General features: G+C 47.6%; 5 protein-coding genes across 5 annotated transcripts; 3 read left to right on the forward strand and 2 right to left on the reverse strand.

The window, feature by feature from the left end:
- Positions 1-712: 712 nt before the first annotated feature.
- Positions 713-3,896, forward strand: PHATRDRAFT_bd1302 (predicted protein; the record flags this gene model as incomplete). Its single annotated transcript, XM_002176251.1, has 6 exons — positions 713-1,363; positions 1,448-1,636; positions 1,679-1,981; positions 2,119-3,018; positions 3,364-3,864; positions 3,885-3,896. The coding sequence occupies 6 exons, from the start codon at positions 713-715 to the stop codon at positions 3,894-3,896; spliced, it is 2,556 nt and encodes an 851-aa protein (XP_002176287.1).
- A 3,132-nt stretch (positions 3,897-7,028) lies between these two features.
- PHATRDRAFT_bd1303 (predicted protein) lies at positions 7,029-9,431 on the forward strand (the record flags this gene model as incomplete). The annotated part of the gene is made up of 2 exons (XM_002176252.1): positions 7,029-7,855; positions 8,018-9,431. 2 exons carry the CDS (start codon positions 7,029-7,031, stop codon positions 9,429-9,431), a joined length of 2,241 nt encoding a protein of 746 aa, XP_002176288.1.
- Positions 9,432-12,194: 2,763 nt separating this feature from the next.
- Positions 12,195-12,668, reverse strand: PHATRDRAFT_bd1304 (predicted protein; the record flags this gene model as incomplete). Its single annotated transcript, XM_002176275.1, has 1 exon — positions 12,195-12,668. The coding sequence occupies one exon, from the start codon at positions 12,666-12,668 to the stop codon at positions 12,195-12,197; it is 474 nt and encodes a 157-aa protein (XP_002176311.1).
- Positions 12,669-13,406: 738 nt separating this feature from the next.
- PHATRDRAFT_bd1645 (peroxidase domain-containing protein) lies at positions 13,407-15,161 on the reverse strand. Its single transcript, XM_002176276.1, has one exon. It carries the CDS (start codon positions 15,068-15,070, stop codon positions 13,508-13,510), a length of 1,563 nt encoding a protein of 520 aa, XP_002176312.1. The 5' UTR covers positions 15,071-15,161; the 3' UTR covers positions 13,407-13,507.
- Positions 15,162-15,743: 582 nt separating this feature from the next.
- PHATRDRAFT_bd1646 (predicted protein) lies at positions 15,744-17,615 on the forward strand. Its single transcript, XM_002176253.1, has one exon. It carries the CDS (start codon positions 15,888-15,890, stop codon positions 17,130-17,132), a length of 1,245 nt encoding a protein of 414 aa, XP_002176289.1. The 5' UTR covers positions 15,744-15,887; the 3' UTR covers positions 17,133-17,615.
- The last annotated feature ends 539 nt before the right edge of the window (positions 17,616-18,154 follow it).

Raw genomic sequence — 18,154 nt, forward strand, 5'->3', positions numbered from 1 at the left:
ATTAACAGAGTTTATCAGACCCAATGCATACACGGATGTGTAGGTGATGTTTCTTGCCTTCGTGGGGAGAAACGGGTGAGAAAGTGGCTTGTTTGATACAGCTTTCATGGGTCTTCCCCATGGTCGCGGAACCGTACGGATCGAAACGATCGCACGGGTATTGAGCCGCTGTGGTCGGAATGGCCGGAACTAGCCTTAAATGGCAAGAATTTGCCGTTGTATACGGTGTGAAAGTAGACTGTTGTTTAGGTTATATACACACCCAACTGAGTGTGTCTTACAACAGACGGCCATTGTGTATGGTTAGGTCATAAGTTATGACTGGTAATTTCGATATTTGTCGTTGGGTATGACACCGAAACCATAACCAATTTATTGGTGAGCTATGCTGGATAGCGTATAATACTAAGGCCGCTGTCCATAAGCGTGCTAGAAAAGTTATGTCATTGTGTATGACTCCCTTTTATTTAGCCAAACTATTGGTGAGTTACATTGGATGATGTAGAAAACTAGCCAGCTCCACTGGTGGGCCACTGGATTTGCTCAAACACGGATATGTGTGGCACTTATGGCCTGGAACGGAAGGTAGCCAAGCCTGGAGGCTTGTGTTGGCTCCTGCGGTCCGTGCGGCTTTTCCGATGGCGTTTACTGCTTTTGAATTGCGTTACGTTGTTTCGTTGTTCTTTCCTTTGTTGAAATTGTTGTTGATATCATGGCTGCTGACGGTGCTAATGCGTTTCGTGGTGCGCTCGGGCGGATCGGATGGTCTGTTCCTGCGGCAAACGCGTTTACGAACGAAGGTTTTGATGCGATGGACTCCCTTGGCTTGGTTACTTGTGACCGTCTCAAGGATATCTGCAAGATCATTCGTCGCGGTACCGATGGTGTGGCCGCAGTGCCAGCTGCTGGTGGAAACGCTGCGGTGGCGGCGGCGCCTGGCATCCCTGGGATAGCGATCCCCATGATGTGGGAGTACAAGCTAAGCGGAATGCATCTCTGGGTGTCTGAGCGTCTCCAACAGGGGACTCCGGTTGTTGCGGCGGACTTTACTGCGGCTATCGGAAACCTGTACACCAGGAAGGTGCGTGAACTAGAAGAAGCGAAGGATGAGGAGGATGTCCAAGTCAAGCCTCCGGCTCCGTTCTCGAAGCAAACGAAGTGGATTCCGTTCTTCAAGTTGTTGGTCAACTATTTGAGCTCCGTGACGGGTGTTAACAAAGTGCCGTTGGATTATGTTGTCCGGAAAGATGACGACGTCGCTGCACCGGATACCGAGTTTGAGATGGAGCACGAGAAGTTGGTCTTGTTGACTCCCCATACGGGGACGGCGTTCGACAAAGACAACGGAAAAGTTTGGATCCAGGTGAAGCAGTTGACTGTGAACGGTCCGGCCTGGACCTACGTCGCTCCTTTCGAGAAGAAACGCGACGGTCGTGGAGCGGTCTAGGCTTTGAATTGTCACTATGAAGGTGATGCGGTGATGTCCAAGTCAAAGGCGGCTGCGTTCGATGTGCTCGAGCACACCACCTACACTGGCGAGCGTCGTCACTTCGGGATGGAAAAGTACACAAATGCTTTGTCAACGGCGTTCCAGACTCTTGACGAGTATGGCGAGACATTGACGGAGTCCAGGAAGGTGGATGTCTTCTTGCGCAATAACCATTGCACAGATCCTTAGATGCTCTCGGGAATTGCGGTAATTCAAGGCGACGCGGACCGCATGTCTAATTTTGCAAAGGCGGCCGATTATTTGGCCTTGTTTACTAACACTGATACCTCTCAGAAGACAGGTCGGTCAATTTCAAGCGCTCAGCGGACTAGTAACAACAAGAAGAAGCCGGCCATTCGAGCTGGCAATTATACTCCAAATGAATGGCATCAACTTTCAGATAAGGAAAAAGACAAAGTCCGAGCCAAGCGAGCGGCCGCGAAGCCTCTCGCAACAAGAACAAGCGCTCAGCTGCGGCAATCACTCGTTCGAGTGAGAAACCTGACAAGGGGAGTGCGGATGGTGTAACCAATGCAGGTGATCAGTTTGCTCTCTCGAACAAGAAGAAGAAAAGAAAGACAGTTGGTTTTGAAGGCGAAACGAGCGATTGACTCGTTGGGGTTGACGAGATGTTGTCAGCCACCCTAGTTCGAGGCCTCATGAAGCTTTCAATTGCTGGATTGCGGTCTAGTAAGAGATGGACCAAAGTTTGTGGCGACCGTGGCATTGGTCGAATGATTTCGGGATCTAGAAGTTCAAGATTTGAAGGTCAAGTAGATCTTGACTCCCATGCAGATACATGTATTATGGGAAAGGTGTTCCACATATACAGTGCAACCGGGCAGAAATGCACGGTTATGCCGTATTCGGATAAGTACAAACCAAGAGTTGTTGAGGTTGCAGATGGATGTACTGCATTTGATGACCCGGTCACCGGTGAGACGTTCATTTTGGATGTGTTCCAGGCATTGGACATGACGGGTGACTTGCAGGACCCTTCATTGTTGTGCCCGAACCAATTGCGTGCGAATGGTTTAATTGTGGACAATGTTCCCAAACATTTGTGTCACAACCGCGAATCAACTCACTCTATTTATATTCCTGAGATGAAATTGCGTATTTCTTTGGAATTGCAGGGAGTTATGTCAGGGTTCCAGGCACGGTTGCCTACCCAGACGGAGATTGAGACTTGCGTTCATGTCAAACTCACTGCACAGGAAGCGTGGGATCCTAGTTCTGACGAGCTAGAACAACAAGAGCGTTTGAAGGAGACTCGGTTGTCTAACGTAGCTGGCACCGTGTCTACGTTATTTTCGGGTCGAAAATCAGAGATCTCAGCAGTCTTATCGTCCGTCAGCTCTATGCTTGTGGATGATGACTTTGTTTGTGGAATGGAACAGTCTGTTCGGATCACATTGGCTGTGGCTAGTAGTACTGTGTGTACCAAGTCGCGGCACTCAACGATGGAACCGATGGAACTATCTTGTCGTTGGGGCATCGGCCTCTCGACGGCACAGAAAACTTTGAAAGTGACAACCCAGAAAGGTTTGCGGACTGCTGTTCATCCGTTGCATTGCCGGTATCGCACGCAACAGCAGCAGCTTCGTTACAATCGTCTGAACTCCAAATTTTACTCTGACACCATGTTTTCTTCATCGGTTTCTCTGCGAGGCAATACTTGTGGGCAAATCTTTGTGAATGATTTGAACTATAGTAAGTTTATACCAATGAAGAGCAAGGGTGACGCTGGAATGGCGTTGGAAGAACTCTTTCAGGACGTCGGGGTGCCAACGCATATGCACACCGACGGAGCAAAAGAGCTCACCACTGGGCACTGGCGGAAAGTTTGCCAGAGCTACGGTCCGGTGAAGCAGACCATGTCTGAACCACTGACCCCGTGGCAAAACCGGGCGGAATCGGAGATCCGGGAACTCAAGAAACAAGTGCTTTGTATTATGTCCCATGAGGGTATTCCGCAAAGATTTTGGGATTATGTTGCCGAGTACGTTTCGGAGATTCGGTCTCGGACTGCTCACCCATTGTACAATCTCAAAGGTAGGACACCCATTGAGCATGTCACCGGGGAGACCCCGGATATCATGGAGTGGCTGGAGTACAGGATGTACCAGCCTGTGTGGTACTTGGACCCTGGGGACTTCCCAGAGGAGAAGAAATTGCTTGGCCGGTGGTTGGGTCCTGCACACAGAGTCGGACAGGCGTTCTGTTGCTGGATCGTTCCCAAGTCGGGACGAGTGATTGCACGGTCTACGGTGCAGCCAGTTTCAGAAGACGAGCGTGGATTGGACAGTTTCAAGACTAGGTTGAAGGATTTTGACAAGTCAGTCCAGGACTTCCTCAACAGGGGCGACACACATGTACCGGATGGTGGCATTAGCTGGAAAGCTGACCGTGTGTACGCTGCAATCGATGAAGATATCGACCCCGTAGAACAGGAGTCCACCATGCCAGAGGCTGATGAATACACAGAAGAATCCTTTGATAAGTATCTCTCGGCAGAAGTAGTGTTAGCATTGGGGGACGGAAAGCAGCGGGCCAAAGTTACCGGTCGAAAGCGGGATACGGATGGAAACCCCGTTGGCGTTGCAAATTCTAACCCAATTTTGGATACCCGTGTTTACACAGTCGAGTTCCCGGATGGGACCGAAAAGGAGTATTCCGCTAACATTATTGCAGAGTCCCTGTACTCTGAAGTTGATCAAGATGGACGGCAGTTCCAATTGATTGACGAGATCATTGACCATTCTTCCGACGCGTCTGCAGTCTCTCGGGACAACATGTATGTGGACAAAGATGGTTCCAATCGGCATTTGCGTCGGACGACCAAAGGTTGGAAGCTTTTGATTCAATGGAAAGACGGGACGTCCACGTGGGAGCGCCTTGCCAACCTTAAGGAATCAAACCCTGTGCAAGTTGCTGAATATGCAGTTGCTAACAAGCTTGCAGAGGAACCGGCGTTTATCTGGTGGATCAAAGACGTTCTACGACGTCGCGATCGGATTATTTCTAAGGTAAAAGCTCGGTACTGGAAACGCACTCACAAATTTGGTATTCGTGTTCCCAAGTCTGTAAAGGAAGCTTTGGAGATTGACGCGGAAATGGGGACCGATTTCTGGAAACGTGCAATCGAGAAAGAGATGGCAAACGTTATGCCAGCATTCAAGTTCCTCAAAGGGGACGAAAATCTCCCGGTTGGTTGCCAGAAAATTGATTGTCATATTATATTTGATCTGAAACTCGATTTGACTCGCAAGGCACGGTATGTGGCTGGGGGACACATGACGGAAGCACGGGCGGCGTTGACTTATTTGTCGGTAGTGTCTAGAGAAAGTGTACGGATTGCATTTATGGCGGCAGCGTTAAACGGGTTGGACATTTTGGCGGCGGATGCGCAGAATGCTTATCTAAACGCGGATTGTCGGGAAAGTGTGTATACCATTGCGGGTCCGGAGTTTGGTGCAGCTAGACAGGGGCTTCGAGTGTTAATTGTTTGAGCACTATATGGTTTAATGAGTTCCGGCGCGGCGTGGCATGCGCACTTAGCGCAAACAATGTCTGATTTGAAGTTTCGACCCTGCGTGGCGGATCCTGATGTTTGGTTGCAACCCGCTGTCAAAGGTAATGGGGACAAATACTATGAATATGTACTCATTTATGTTGATGACATTTTGGCAGTTTCAGAGAAGCCGGCTCGGATTATGGGAACGTTATCAGGTCTCTATAAGTTTAAAGAAGATCCAAAGACCCGGAAGAAGTATGGTCCTCCCAATCGTTATTTAGGTGCTAACGTTGGAAAGTATAAATTGCCAGGAGCTACCAAAGAGCATTGGTATATGAGTTCGGACAACTACGTGAAAGCTGCGGTAACTAATGTTGAAAATGAGCTTTTCAAAGTTGGGCAGAGGTCTACCACGCGGTCGGGACACACCGTTATGTCGCAATTGTACTGTCCGGAATTGGATGTGTTGCCTGTGTTGGGAGCGGACAAAGCTAACTATTACCAGAACCTAATTGGATAGCAATGGGCAGTTGAATTGGGGCGGATCAATATCTTTGTGCAAGTTTTGATGTTGTCGCAATATCTCGCTCAGCCCAGGGAGGGACATTTGGATCAAGTGTTCCACATATTTGGATATCTAAAGGTGCATGGACAATCTAAAGTTGTTTTCGACAATACGTTTATTTTGTGGAAAGACAAGTTTACTCAGTGTGATTGGCAGGATTTCTATCCCAATGCAAAGGAACCGATTCCAGGTAATATGCCGGAGCCTTGTGGAAAGGAAGTTCAGTTGAATGCTTTTGTTGATGCTGATCATGCGGGCAATCAGGTGACGCGTTGTTTGAGAACGGGTGTTTTGATATTTGTGAACAAGGCACCGGTGATATGGTTTTCGAAACGACAGAACACTGTCAAAACGTCTACATTTGGTTCGGAATTTGTTGCGATGAAGATTGCAACGGAGCTGTTGATTGGTTTGCGGTACAAACTTCAAATGATGGGTTTGCCTCTGGATGGACCGGCGAACATTTTCGGGGACAATCAATTGGTAGTTACCAATGCGTCGCAATTGGAGTTGGTTTTGAAAAAGAAACATGTTAGCCTTTGCTATCATTGGGTGAGAGAAGCGTGTGCAGCCGACATCATTTGGATTGCTCATGAGAGTACCAAAACAAACTTAGCGGATTTGCTAACAAAGAATTTGGATGGTCATCGGATTCAAGAACTAGTTTTGAGGATCTTGTATTGACTTTATTTGGGTCCCTTGCTTTGGAAGAAGCATTGTACCTCCCACCGTGCGGAATTGCATTACAAGAGTGGGTTTCTGTGAGCATTGTTACAACGTGGATATGATTTTTTATATTTGTTTTTAAAGACGGTTGTTGATTTGGTTGTTGATCATGGATTTGGTCGTGATCCCAGGAGCTGGACGGATTGTTTGGTCACCTTATCATTCTGAGTTACAAATAATAATGTGAGGGGACTGAGCAAATCCAGTGGTAGTGGATCTGGTGATGTGACATAGGTAGTATGTCACAACCCCTATAATTTAACCTTGTGTTGTGTATCATCACGTCCTGTATGGAATGTACTGTATCAAGGTCATAGGAGTCTTTGGCATATTTCTGGAGTCCATTGGAGTCCCTCCCCTCAGCGCAAGCTTGCATACCCTGTAACAGCAATAATGGTAGTTTGTAAAACAATCTTCAACTTCAACTTCACAAAATCACTTAAGATTCCGATTCCAAATTAACTTCTCAACGTTCCATGAGAAAAGAATTAAGGACTTCTCAACGTTCCGTGAGAAAAAGAATTAGGAGTTCTTCCGTGATAGGTCACGTCTTGTTCTTCCAGGATAGGTCACCTCTCTCAAACAACCGCTGGTGAATCATCAGCATGCCACCAACCTCTCATGCGATATCCGGAGGCGGAGCAAAGTTGCTCCACCACCTCCTCACTCACCCACATGACGAGATCAGACGGATAACATCTTCTCGATCAGAGCGGGTAACATCTTCCACCATGTCAAAGACTATCTTTAATGGTGATTCTAATGACAATGAATCCGTTTTCTATGCCAATGCCCGTGATGACCTCAATGCGTCAGCTGCGAATAAAGAAAGACAAGCCCTCAAGCATTTCAATCATTTCCTCAAGACCTACTGTGTTCAAATTGGAATCCAAATCATTGAAGCTGCAACCATACCATACCATGGCATCCCTTGCAAGGCATCCAAGAAGGCAGTGTTTGAATTCTGGGATTTGATGACTGGTGCCTTTGTAACCTACATGGGAAATCATGCAAAAATTGGATGTGATCCTGAAGCCGAACGTATCAAACGCGGCACGGCAGCCCAGTACTGTTTGTCTGTCAGAGGCTACTTCAACAACAAGTTCCGTAATGAGGATCCCATTCCCATTCTCCACAATGACAAGCAGTGGAGTAAGCTGATGACCAAGCTACGCGGGAAGTATTGCGAGGCTAATCAAGCGTCAGGAAAATCAGCCGTCGAAGGTAACAAGTCAAGCACACGCAAAGATCGTGAATGGTTGGCAACAGGTTGTATTTGGGACGGCACTGCGGAAACTTCGGAATTTTGGCACCTGCTCAACACCACATACCATTGCAGTGGTAGAGGATCAGAGGTTTCATTGATCAAGCCTAAGGATATAAGAGCTGTGGAAGTTAACAAATGTATTCACCAGTATCACATCCTTCAAGCTGAAGTCCAAAGACAGAAGGACCAACCGCTCCAGAACATCGTGATATATCCACATTGCGATGGCATACTCGAAGACTATTATTTCAGTCTCATCTACTTGCTTGTAATGACCGGATGCAACAAACGGTTTGTATTACCAACATTTGCCGTTGCTGCATTGAAGACCAAGTCAGGAAAATCCAACAGCCAGGTCTCTTCTCTTTGGTCAGGTCTCTTCAATGACATTAGAAACAAGTTTGAATTGTTGAACACCTGAGTCAATGGCCCTCTATCCTCCCATTGCAACAGAGGAGGCTCCAATCAAGTGGTGGTGGAAACCCCAGGTCTGTCGCTAGCAGCCGTATTTCGTACAGGTTGGGCAAACCGCCGCTGTGATACCCTCTGGGAATACATCTCAGATTCATTTGTTTTATCCAAGCAGGCTGGAAAAGCCTTGTCCAAATGGACACATCGGATTGGAGATACAATATACGGCGGTCAACCCCCAGCCTTTGATGATATTGGTGGCTATCATGGAGACCCATCCCCTCCTTCCTTCTTGCAAGACAGTGACGCTGGTAAAGCCGTTGCAACCGCTTTAGTTGATGGAAACCGCAGCAAACTTCAACAATTCTCGGACGTTCTCTTTGAAGATGACACAGACAGACGCTGGCATCCTCGTGTCCGGGAACTGCTTGTGATGACGTTGTTGCTACGTTACGACCAATTCTTGGCTGTGCTAAGAAGACACCCGGATGCATACATCTCAGATTCATTCAAGTCTTACCCGCGATTCGATCTTGATAAGTCCTGCAACTACACAACAATCCGAAATCATCTTTTCGTGTGCCGAGTTGAGCGGGCATTAGAAAAAGCAGGTGTGGACAAGTCTATATTTAACGACTGGTGTAAGTGTGCCCGCAGTGCTTTCATTGAACGCAACCTCATTGCAATTCCGGATCTCTCGTTGTATGGTGGAACCAACAAAAGGATAATGTTAGACCCGCGCTTTTTCATTGACCACATGAACAGTATTGCTTCGCTGGCCCAGTCAAATCACCACGTTGTCCAACAGCTACGTCGTCAACTGAACGACATGCAGGAACTCATGACTCATGGTTTGAACCTGAACCATCGGCTCCACGTGGATCAATGTACCTTGTTGACTTCTGTTCGAAGAATGGAGACTCATCTCCTAGGCAACCGTCCGGAAACCGTATCGCCGTCACCTTCCTCTAACGTTACCCCGTTCACTGTCAGTATGAAAGGTTTCACCAACCAGAAGTCAATGTCTGATGTCTTTGTGTCCTTTTTCGATGAAGATTACCGCGCCGGTTTCGAATTGGATAAGAAGAGTGAAGCTTGGAAAGAGGATATGGATGCACCTGAGAAGAAACGTTACAAGAATTTGTTTACTAAGATCAAGCGTGCGATCAAAATAGCCTTGATGCATGTAGACGAGTTTCCGTTGATCCCTGATGATCCATCAAAATACAAAGAAGTTCTCCGAAGAACAGCAACTGTAGCAGAAGAGCGTATCCGCAACAGTCTCGATTACGGAGACAAAAAGATCAGCATCTATACGCTGGTGAACCTTCCTGATATCAAAGACCGGGAGAAGACGTTGAAGCTTCCAGACGACACACCAGAGGAAATGCGTAAATTCTTTACTAAAAAATACTTAAAAATCATTACCGCCCTTTGTAGCGAAAATAGTCAGTGATCAATTCCTGGTTACACAATTTAACCCTTAGGTTAGGTGGTCTCCTAGGCTCTCGTCTAACCAGCCGCTGCAAGTCGGGATGAAGCCCAGTAAGGCAATAATAGTCTACGAAAAGAGTGTACTTATTCATGAAGGATTTCAGCAAACTAACGGAAGATAGTTTGGTATTACTCAAGCTGGAACCTCCTTTCAGTATAAGTTTAATCGATTTCTTCTTAACAGTAGATTTATCACCGGAGTTAATCATCATCTAGGATCAATACATTCACTCCATTCTCTACGATGTATTCAATGATTGTCAGTCCATAACCTGGAACAAAATGCCGGTCACCTATGACAATACCCATTCCGCGATCTTCACAAACCGATACAACATGCCCAGTATCTTTGACGTCATACTCGTGCATCTCTTCGCAGTAAGGACACTTCACACTAGTTGTACCTTGTTGCCTCAGTGCAATCGGCCTCTCGTAATATTCCTGCAAATACCGCTGCATCTGTTCCAAACTCATGGGGAGGCCTCCCCCAAGAGCAGCTTCATTCGCACATACAACTTTTGAATTGTTCTTCATGGTTTCTTTCCCAAGTTATGATCAAATCAGATGCCAACAGACCCCAACTACAAATGTAAGGCCGTGTCTAACCTCTGCGCCCAACAAGTCAAAGTGTTATCACCGCGGGGTATTTTGCGCGCGTTTCCCCCGAATGAAAATGGACGGGTTGGACAGGAGTGGGAAAACCATTATTACCCCACTCCCGTCCGTCCGTCCATGTTTGGAAACTTTCCGAAAACACGTCAGCATCATTTAAGACCCCAAACATGGACCCAAGCCCTGCCGGCGATTGAGGCCGGCGATTGAGGCTCCCTCATCATATGACATCCTCGCCTTCATTCTCGTCCATCCGTCATCCCTCATCATATGACATCCTCGCCTTCATTCTCGTCCATCCGTCATATACTCATCAATATACGTCATATACTGATCATCCCTCACCAATACGCCATACATATCATCATACACTCATTCATATAACGTCAATATAACGTCGTCATTTACCTATCGTTGTTCATTGTTGTTCATTTCATCATACGCCATATGTCATTCATACGTCATATACGTCATACATCATCCCTCACCAATACGCCATACATATCATCATACACTCATTCATATAACGTCAATATAACGTCGTCATTTACCTATCGTTGTTCATTGTTGTTCATTTCATCATACGCCATATGTCATTCATACGTCATATACGTCATACACTCATTCATATAACGTCAATATAACGTCGTCATATACCTCTCGTTGTTCATTGTTGTTCATTTCAGAATTTAGGTGTCAGAATTGCGAATTTTCTAGCTACACCCATAAAAAAAACAAAAAACAAAGCCTCTTCAAACCTCGAACAGTCTCATTATTTTAAGTTAAAAATTACCCGGCATTTAAACCAAAGTGTGGAATACTGCAAGAAAGACGGTAACTGGACTGAAGTAGGAGAATGTCCTGCTGAGAAACCAACCCAATGCGACTTAGAAGCTTTCAAGCAATCCGTCTGTGTTGAAGGCATATTTGACCATCATGAACTTCAAGAACTTCACAGCACAGTCTGGGCTAATTATCGAGACAAGTTCTGCATAGACTACATTTCCCAGCATCTTCCACGAGATCCCATTCCGACTCATCCCCTCCGTGATTGGCAGTCCAAATTATATCAAAAGCTCATTCTAGCTCCACATCCTCGTGAAATCATATTTGTTGTAGATTCCGTTGGTAACCAAGGGAAGAGTTGGTTCTCAAAATACTACAGATCTCTTCATGAAAAAAACACTCAAATAGTGAAACCATGCAAAGCAGCCAATATGGCTTATATGATCAAGGAAGCGTCAAGAGTATTCTTCTTTGATCTTGTGCGTTCTCGAAAACTCTACCTCCAATACGACTTTGTGGAAGAACTGAAAGATCGTGAAGTCGTGAGCCCTAAGTATCACACTCGTTTGGTTCAGTTGTGCACCACTCCGCATATCATGGTCCTCATGAACCATTACCCTGATATAACCCGCCTGTCACATGACAGATACGTCATTTATAAAATTTGCGATGAGAACCCTAATTTTGACCCCGTTGGTGTTTCTATTGAAGAACAAAAAGCCGCGGAACTTCGAATGTCGAACCTCCGTGAAGAACAAAACCATCGTGAATATTAGTTAGCCTAAACCTTATCCTTCTGGTGATGATGCTCAAAATCCCTTCCCTCAATTGCATCGACCAGAAGCTTGATAATAAATTTAGGATCTTTGGTAAACGTTTTCGAATTACCTGCCCGAGACAGGTGACCCACCGTCACCAATTGCTTATCAACACAGACCAGACGACCTAGATTAATTGCGTCTCCAAAACTTGAAGGATAACAAATGCAGCATTTTCCTAGCCATCGCCTAATGTGAGGTAGCCCGCAAGGAGACTTTAGACTTACATACCCCTTCAGCATCAAACAGGGTTTATCCCAATTCACGACCTTGGAGATGCATGCAAATCGCGCCACCCTTTCAAACAACCGTATCAGGTATGTAAGCGACTCCTCTCTCGTGCTTTTGGTTTTAGCCCTATCCCCGTGCCGGCTGTAATTAAAGAAGAGACAGAAAACATAACGTTTCGCCGATGTTGTCATTTTACCTTAATTGGCAATCCTCTCTGTTAACACCAATTCTTTCCGGTTTTTATGAGAGACCAAGACTAATATAATCTTTATCTTATTCTAAGGTTCTGGTCCATAGAACGTCCTAACTTTGATTCTGGTACCGCCCTCATTGCCCCGTAGCTTGTAAACCAGTAGCTTAACGACCTGGCTATCGTCATGAAAGACAATACCCTGCATTGCATCTAACGTGAACTTCGCCAAATTGTCAATATCCGGTTTAACTGTCTCGAAAGGATTAGCCCTCCCCGGTTTCAATGCATTAATTCGCTTATTCCCATCGTAGTCGCTGTTAGGCCTTCGAATATAGAAGAACAAATTAACCTCAAGGCATTCACCGCGTGGAAACACAACACCATCTTCAGGCAACAGAGCTTGCAACTTCTTAGAAAACTCCTTCAATTGCCTCGTCGCAGGGTTGAACCAAATTCCACGCCCCAAACGAGGCCTCGGCATAGGGATAGGTTTCCCTTCGATGTAGACGTCAATAGGCCTTCCAGTGTCCCTCGTCAAATCAATTACTGAAGGAGCCATGATAGGTGATAATCCCATTGGATACAACATGTCACATTTGGACCCAACGTTGTTTGGACCCATCCTCATCTCACTCCAAGAACCCCAATGCAGTTTGGATCATTCGCGCCAATTACTGTACCCCGAAATATCTGGATTATGATCGGTTTTTCTGGACGCCTCCGGACACGGGACCGAATGAGGAATGAGTCCCATTACGCAACGCACGTCCCCGCCTGCCGACCCTCGCCCGGTAACATGAGATGCCCACGACCAAGTCACCGGTACCCACATGATGACTCCTTTTCGTTTGGCAACCGGGATAGTTTTTTCTTCAACCCAGTCAAGCTGAAACCGAAAGGCTCCTGCTCGCCAACAATCAATCCAATAAATACAAATCCAAAGCCATTCATCTTGTAAAACGTCCTCATGTTGTAGTCATGACAAATGGTTGGCCTCAAAAGACACCCAATGACGAAGTATCTGCACCTCACCGGGAATGATTTCAAATGGAGTCACGGTTATAAAGCTGACGAAGGCGGAGCGTTTGCACCAGGATTTCACCTCCCAGCATTGACGCCTCAAATGTCACGAAAGAAACCCCGGCAGCTAGACGAAGATAAAGAAAATCTAACAGCCGCTGACAAGTACATTAAGAAAGTGCAAGACGGCGCCGGTAGCCGTAAATTCAAAAATTTCCTAGGTAACAAACCAATGGAACAACACACCCGCAAAACCTAGTCGAAAACGTTTTTTTTTAGGGTTAGCTAGTTTACAGTTAGTGTAGTGTAGTCCTCTCCTCAATTCCTCTTCCGAGCTTAGTACAGCATATGAATCCATAAACCGGTACCTTCTCGACCCTAACTTATCTCTCGGTCCCCGCTCGATGGTTCAGTGTATTCTTTCCCAACGTCCGGCGGTGCTTTAGCATACTTGCGCACGGCCTTGAATGTCAAAAAAATCGAGAGGATACTGGTGATGGCCAACAAAAAAAGAACGGCAATCGATGCACCATGGTCCAATGACCAAGAGCCATAATCACTATCCTCATCTGCAGCATAGTTGTAACCCACATCACTGACGCAGCTGGACGACAAGTATCGGTCAGTCACAGTGTCAGTATAAGTGATACATTTGGTGTTACCATCACAGCCACGGCCGCTCAATCCGCAGCGGTCCAACCCATTGTGCGTCAATTTACGGTAGGCAACACCAAATTCCTGGGCCAAGAGGTCAGGGTCGGTGGCAAATGCCTCAGCGTGCGGGCGCGTCATTGGATTAGCTTTAAGGAAGAAGTCAGACCTAAGGCGCATCTTCAACAGCTTAACATCGCAAGGGGAATCCGACGTGTTGTAGACACCATCCGCAAAGTTACAACCACGCATAGCCTGGGCTTCGCAATTAAGCGGATCCTCGGACAACTCGGTTTTACAGGTTGAGGGGGGCGTAGTATCTTCCACAACAGCGGGAATGTCACTGGAAAAGGGGTCCTCCATGGACATATAGGATACAGTACCGTTCTTGTAAGTGCATACTTTACGCCAGAGCCAGTCATCCTTGAGCAAGTCGACGAAGAACTCAGGCACTCCTGTCTCTGGATCGGACCAGGAGAGAGGATCGGTTGTCCATTGTCCTTGATATCCAGAGCACATCCCATGGGCAGAGCCAAAGTTGTGTCCACCCCCAATAACGGCAACCAGTTCGGAGACAGTGAGGTTATACATGGTCACAAAGTGCATCATTGGATCGTTATCAGGCGATGCCATTGATTGGGTATAGGCCAACTTCTCCAGGTCCACACGGCCGCCCTGGACCCGAATGAGGTCCATGCGAGGAAAGCCCATAGAATCAAGCGCGACAACTCCGGCAATAATGACAGCGTCGGCAAGGGAAACAATAGCGGAATTGTTAAGTCGACTGTTGATCTCGTCTGTAGCAGTCTGGATACAACCATTCATGTCGTCGTCGAGCTCTGCCTGGTTGAAGATCGTTCCTCCATTGGACCCGCCAGAACCGGAACCGTGGTGATAGGACCCACTGGAGTGGAAGGACGTACGGAGAAGGAGTGGAGCGAAACCACGATAACTGTCGTCGGGATTGGAGTCAGCGCCGCTGTTCAGAAGATCATATACTTTCTGAGCAACGTAACAGTAAGCAATTTTTTCCTTTTCCTGAAGCGTGACGAACCAGGGAGCGTGAAAGAGCTGACTGAGCTTTCCCTTTTCCTGTATCGAGAGAGTAGCCCACCAAGCTGCTTCTTCCGAAGGCAACAAGACATCGGTTCCTTTGCTCGGGCTCAGAACAGGATCCTGAGCAGACAAGGGCTGAGCCGACAAGGGTACAGCGACCCAAAGTAGGGCAAAAACGAAATGCACGGAAGGGAGAATCATCATTCTGAATTCATCAATTATTGTGAGGTCCATGAGAACAACCTGGCTGCAAACTAACCGTGACAGTGAGTTAACTTGAGTAAGTCGTACTAGAGTACTAGTTTCACGATCTTGAACTTTTACGATTTGGATCTTTTACCATCATCCGGAACGCATAGCATACGTGCGTACACACGTTTCCTTCCGTATAATCAATCGTACCAAATCTCACCGGTTAACACAAACCATGAATAACCCGCACTGTTGGATAAGCAAGAAACCCGAGCGACGTGAAATTCGGCAACCAAGACACTCTCCTGGCAAGATACTTCACATCTACCAAATTAATGCACGTCTAACAAACTAATTCTACTTACAGTTAGAGATCATTTTCTACCATCATCAGGGTTAGGATCAATAGCCTGGTATACATCCGGCAAGCCAGCACCGTTGCAAGCAAGGCGTCCCGCTACTTGCCCAAGTCCCCACATTCTCTCCACGATCGACTCCCGATTCGATTGTTGACAGAGCTGATCTGCTTCCAGTTACTGCGCAACTCCAGTTGCTAGCGTTAAAAACAACCTAATGAGCGAAGGGCTCTTGCGAGAGAGAGTCTCGTCGTGTTGAAACTGTTGCAAACAGATTACTTTTCCCTACCAGTGCTTTCTGCTGCTGCTACTTGCTACTGTTACAGTTGCTCGCTTGTGCGACCGAACACGAGAGTATGCAATTCTCACCAACGCCGCTGGAAGAGCCGCGGTGGGATCGCACGGTGAAAGTCGTCGTCTCTCCCGCCACGGTTACGGTCTCGAGACCTTCTACAGATCGCGCGACGGAACACGACAGCCATGAGGGCAACGGGGACACGCCCATGGATAGGCCGCTAAATCCGATAGTCGGTTGTTTGAGCATGGAAGCCGGAGAACCTACTCAACAAGCAGAACACGCGGGAGTTGGCGAGGAGGTGTTGGAAAAGACGGCCTATGTGGAGGAAGGAGCATCAGTGCTAGGAGCCGAGACGCTTGTTCCGGATGCTGCCTCTGAAGATGAGCGCGATGTTCCGATGATCACGACAACAATTCCAGCTTACGCAATTCCACCAATATCCGTGCCGAGCAACCAAAAGAACACGGACGTTGATACGAACACGACTGAAGTACCGCCCTTTGCCATGGGAGATCACGTATATCGCTTGACGGGACCGTTTGGATTGTCCCAACATCACGGCATCGTACTGACTGTGGCACGGAACGAAACGTCGCCCCTCGAGTGGATCTTGGAGATTGCTGACTTTGATGCTTTGCTGGGAGCCCAGTCGGATCTTGATCAGAATGAAATGAGACAAACGGATTGTACGTCCACACCGCAACATGCTGGTACGGTTGAAGCAATGTCACAGTCCCCCCACACAGCCGAACTCGAAAATGCCGACGCGGAGAATTTGGAGTCAGTCGATAATCACGAGACGCCCCAAAAAATTGACGTCGCACTCACTTCACAGTACGTTCGAGAGTATCGCACGTCCGATTCCACGGTGACTTGGCACAAGGTACAGTACCACGCACGCTGGCTGCGCCGTCATTTCGGTCGTAGTGGAACGTGTACCGCAGCCGCAGCCGACGCTCCGGGTATGGTTCGAGCCCGGGTGGACTTTCTTTTGCATCACCCCGAGGCCTTACCGCCTTATCACATGCTCCAAGCCAATACGGAGTGTGTCGCGGTTTGGTGTCGAACTGGTACATGGGCTACGTTGCAAGCCACGTCTTGGTTAGCCGTGACGGCGGCGGGACAAGCCAAGTCGGCCGCGACGCTAGCAACCGTCGCCGCGTCCACCACCGTCACCGTTCCTGCGGCCGGACTCTGGGGTTGGATGGGCTACACCTCCCAGGCTAGTTTGGCCGTCACCCAACCGCACCTTCTACCGGCCATTGCCGCCTACGGAGCCGTGACGGTGGGACTCCCGCTGTTGTTTCTCCAAAAGGCCAAGCAAAAATGGAAAGACGTCACGGTTCAACTCAATACGGCCTTTTGGGACTGGGCTCAGTCGTCGGAGGACTTTGTCGAATCTCTGCTGCAGTGGAGCAGCCAACACGATCCTGTGGTTCTTGTCGACTAAAGAAGACAGGATCAATGATGGCAATTGAAAATTCATGTTGAGACCGTAACGTCGGAAGGTTAGTCATGGACGTTTTGAGGTGCATCTGAAGTCCTCCCGTTGTTGTCTTTGCTGTTGCTTTTGATGAACTAGTCTTGGTCATGCTGAAGAGTTACGGCAGTACGGCTCAAACTGACAGCGTTAAATTACTTGAAGAGCACTAACACCCAATCATTCACTCAAAGCTATTTGTCATTGAAGTAATGGCAATGCGATCGATTGTCGGAGTAGCTTGGATGACTAATGTCCGTGACTCCTCGTGAGCAACAGGATGAGGGCACTATCTATCGAGGTATCGCTCACGAGCTTCAGCAACTCACAAAATAATATTACATACGTCCAGATTGACATTGATGATGCCGATACCTTAGCAATGGACGTTGGACATCTACAATGTCCTCTTCAAAACCAGTAATTGACACTAATAGATGTACTCAAGGCACGAACATAATGCCATGTACGAGCGGGAATGAACAAGGCGTCGCCTGGTAGGAGCAGCACTTCTGTGTACTCGGCGTCCCGAGCCTTGCCGTGCACTGCCCAGTCTTCGCGCTCACAGTCCACGTCACTCATGTTGCCTTGCAACCCGTATGTCCCCGATGTGCTCACGTATAGATTGGGCGTTGCGTCGCGAGGATAGAGGCGCACATACTTCGCTCCCACCAGTTGCACAAACAGATTGTCGTACGAATCAAAATGTAACGGTGTACGGGTACCGCCCGTGCCCATCCACACGTAGGTGTGGGTTGGTCCATCCGCACCACACAGAGTTGGCGGGGTACCCAGATCTCCTTGCAAGGTAGGTATTTGGTCCAGTACGGCGTGTTGGGCCAAATACGCAACGTGTGAGGTGTCCAGAGATGCGTCCAGACTCCAAACTTGACGTCCAGCACTCTCTACTAAGTATGACTGTACAAAGTCACGTATAGTCATCATGTTCTCTTTCATTCCGACTGTACTCATCATTGACCCTAGCTCAATAG

The sequence above is a fragment of the Phaeodactylum tricornutum genome, genomic scaffold (genome assembly GCF_000150955.2).
Source record: "Phaeodactylum tricornutum CCAP 1055/1 PHATR_bd_31x35 genomic scaffold, whole genome shotgun sequence".
NCBI classification, from domain to species: Eukaryota; Bacillariophyta; class Bacillariophyceae; order Surirellales; family Neidiaceae; genus Phaeodactylum; species Phaeodactylum tricornutum.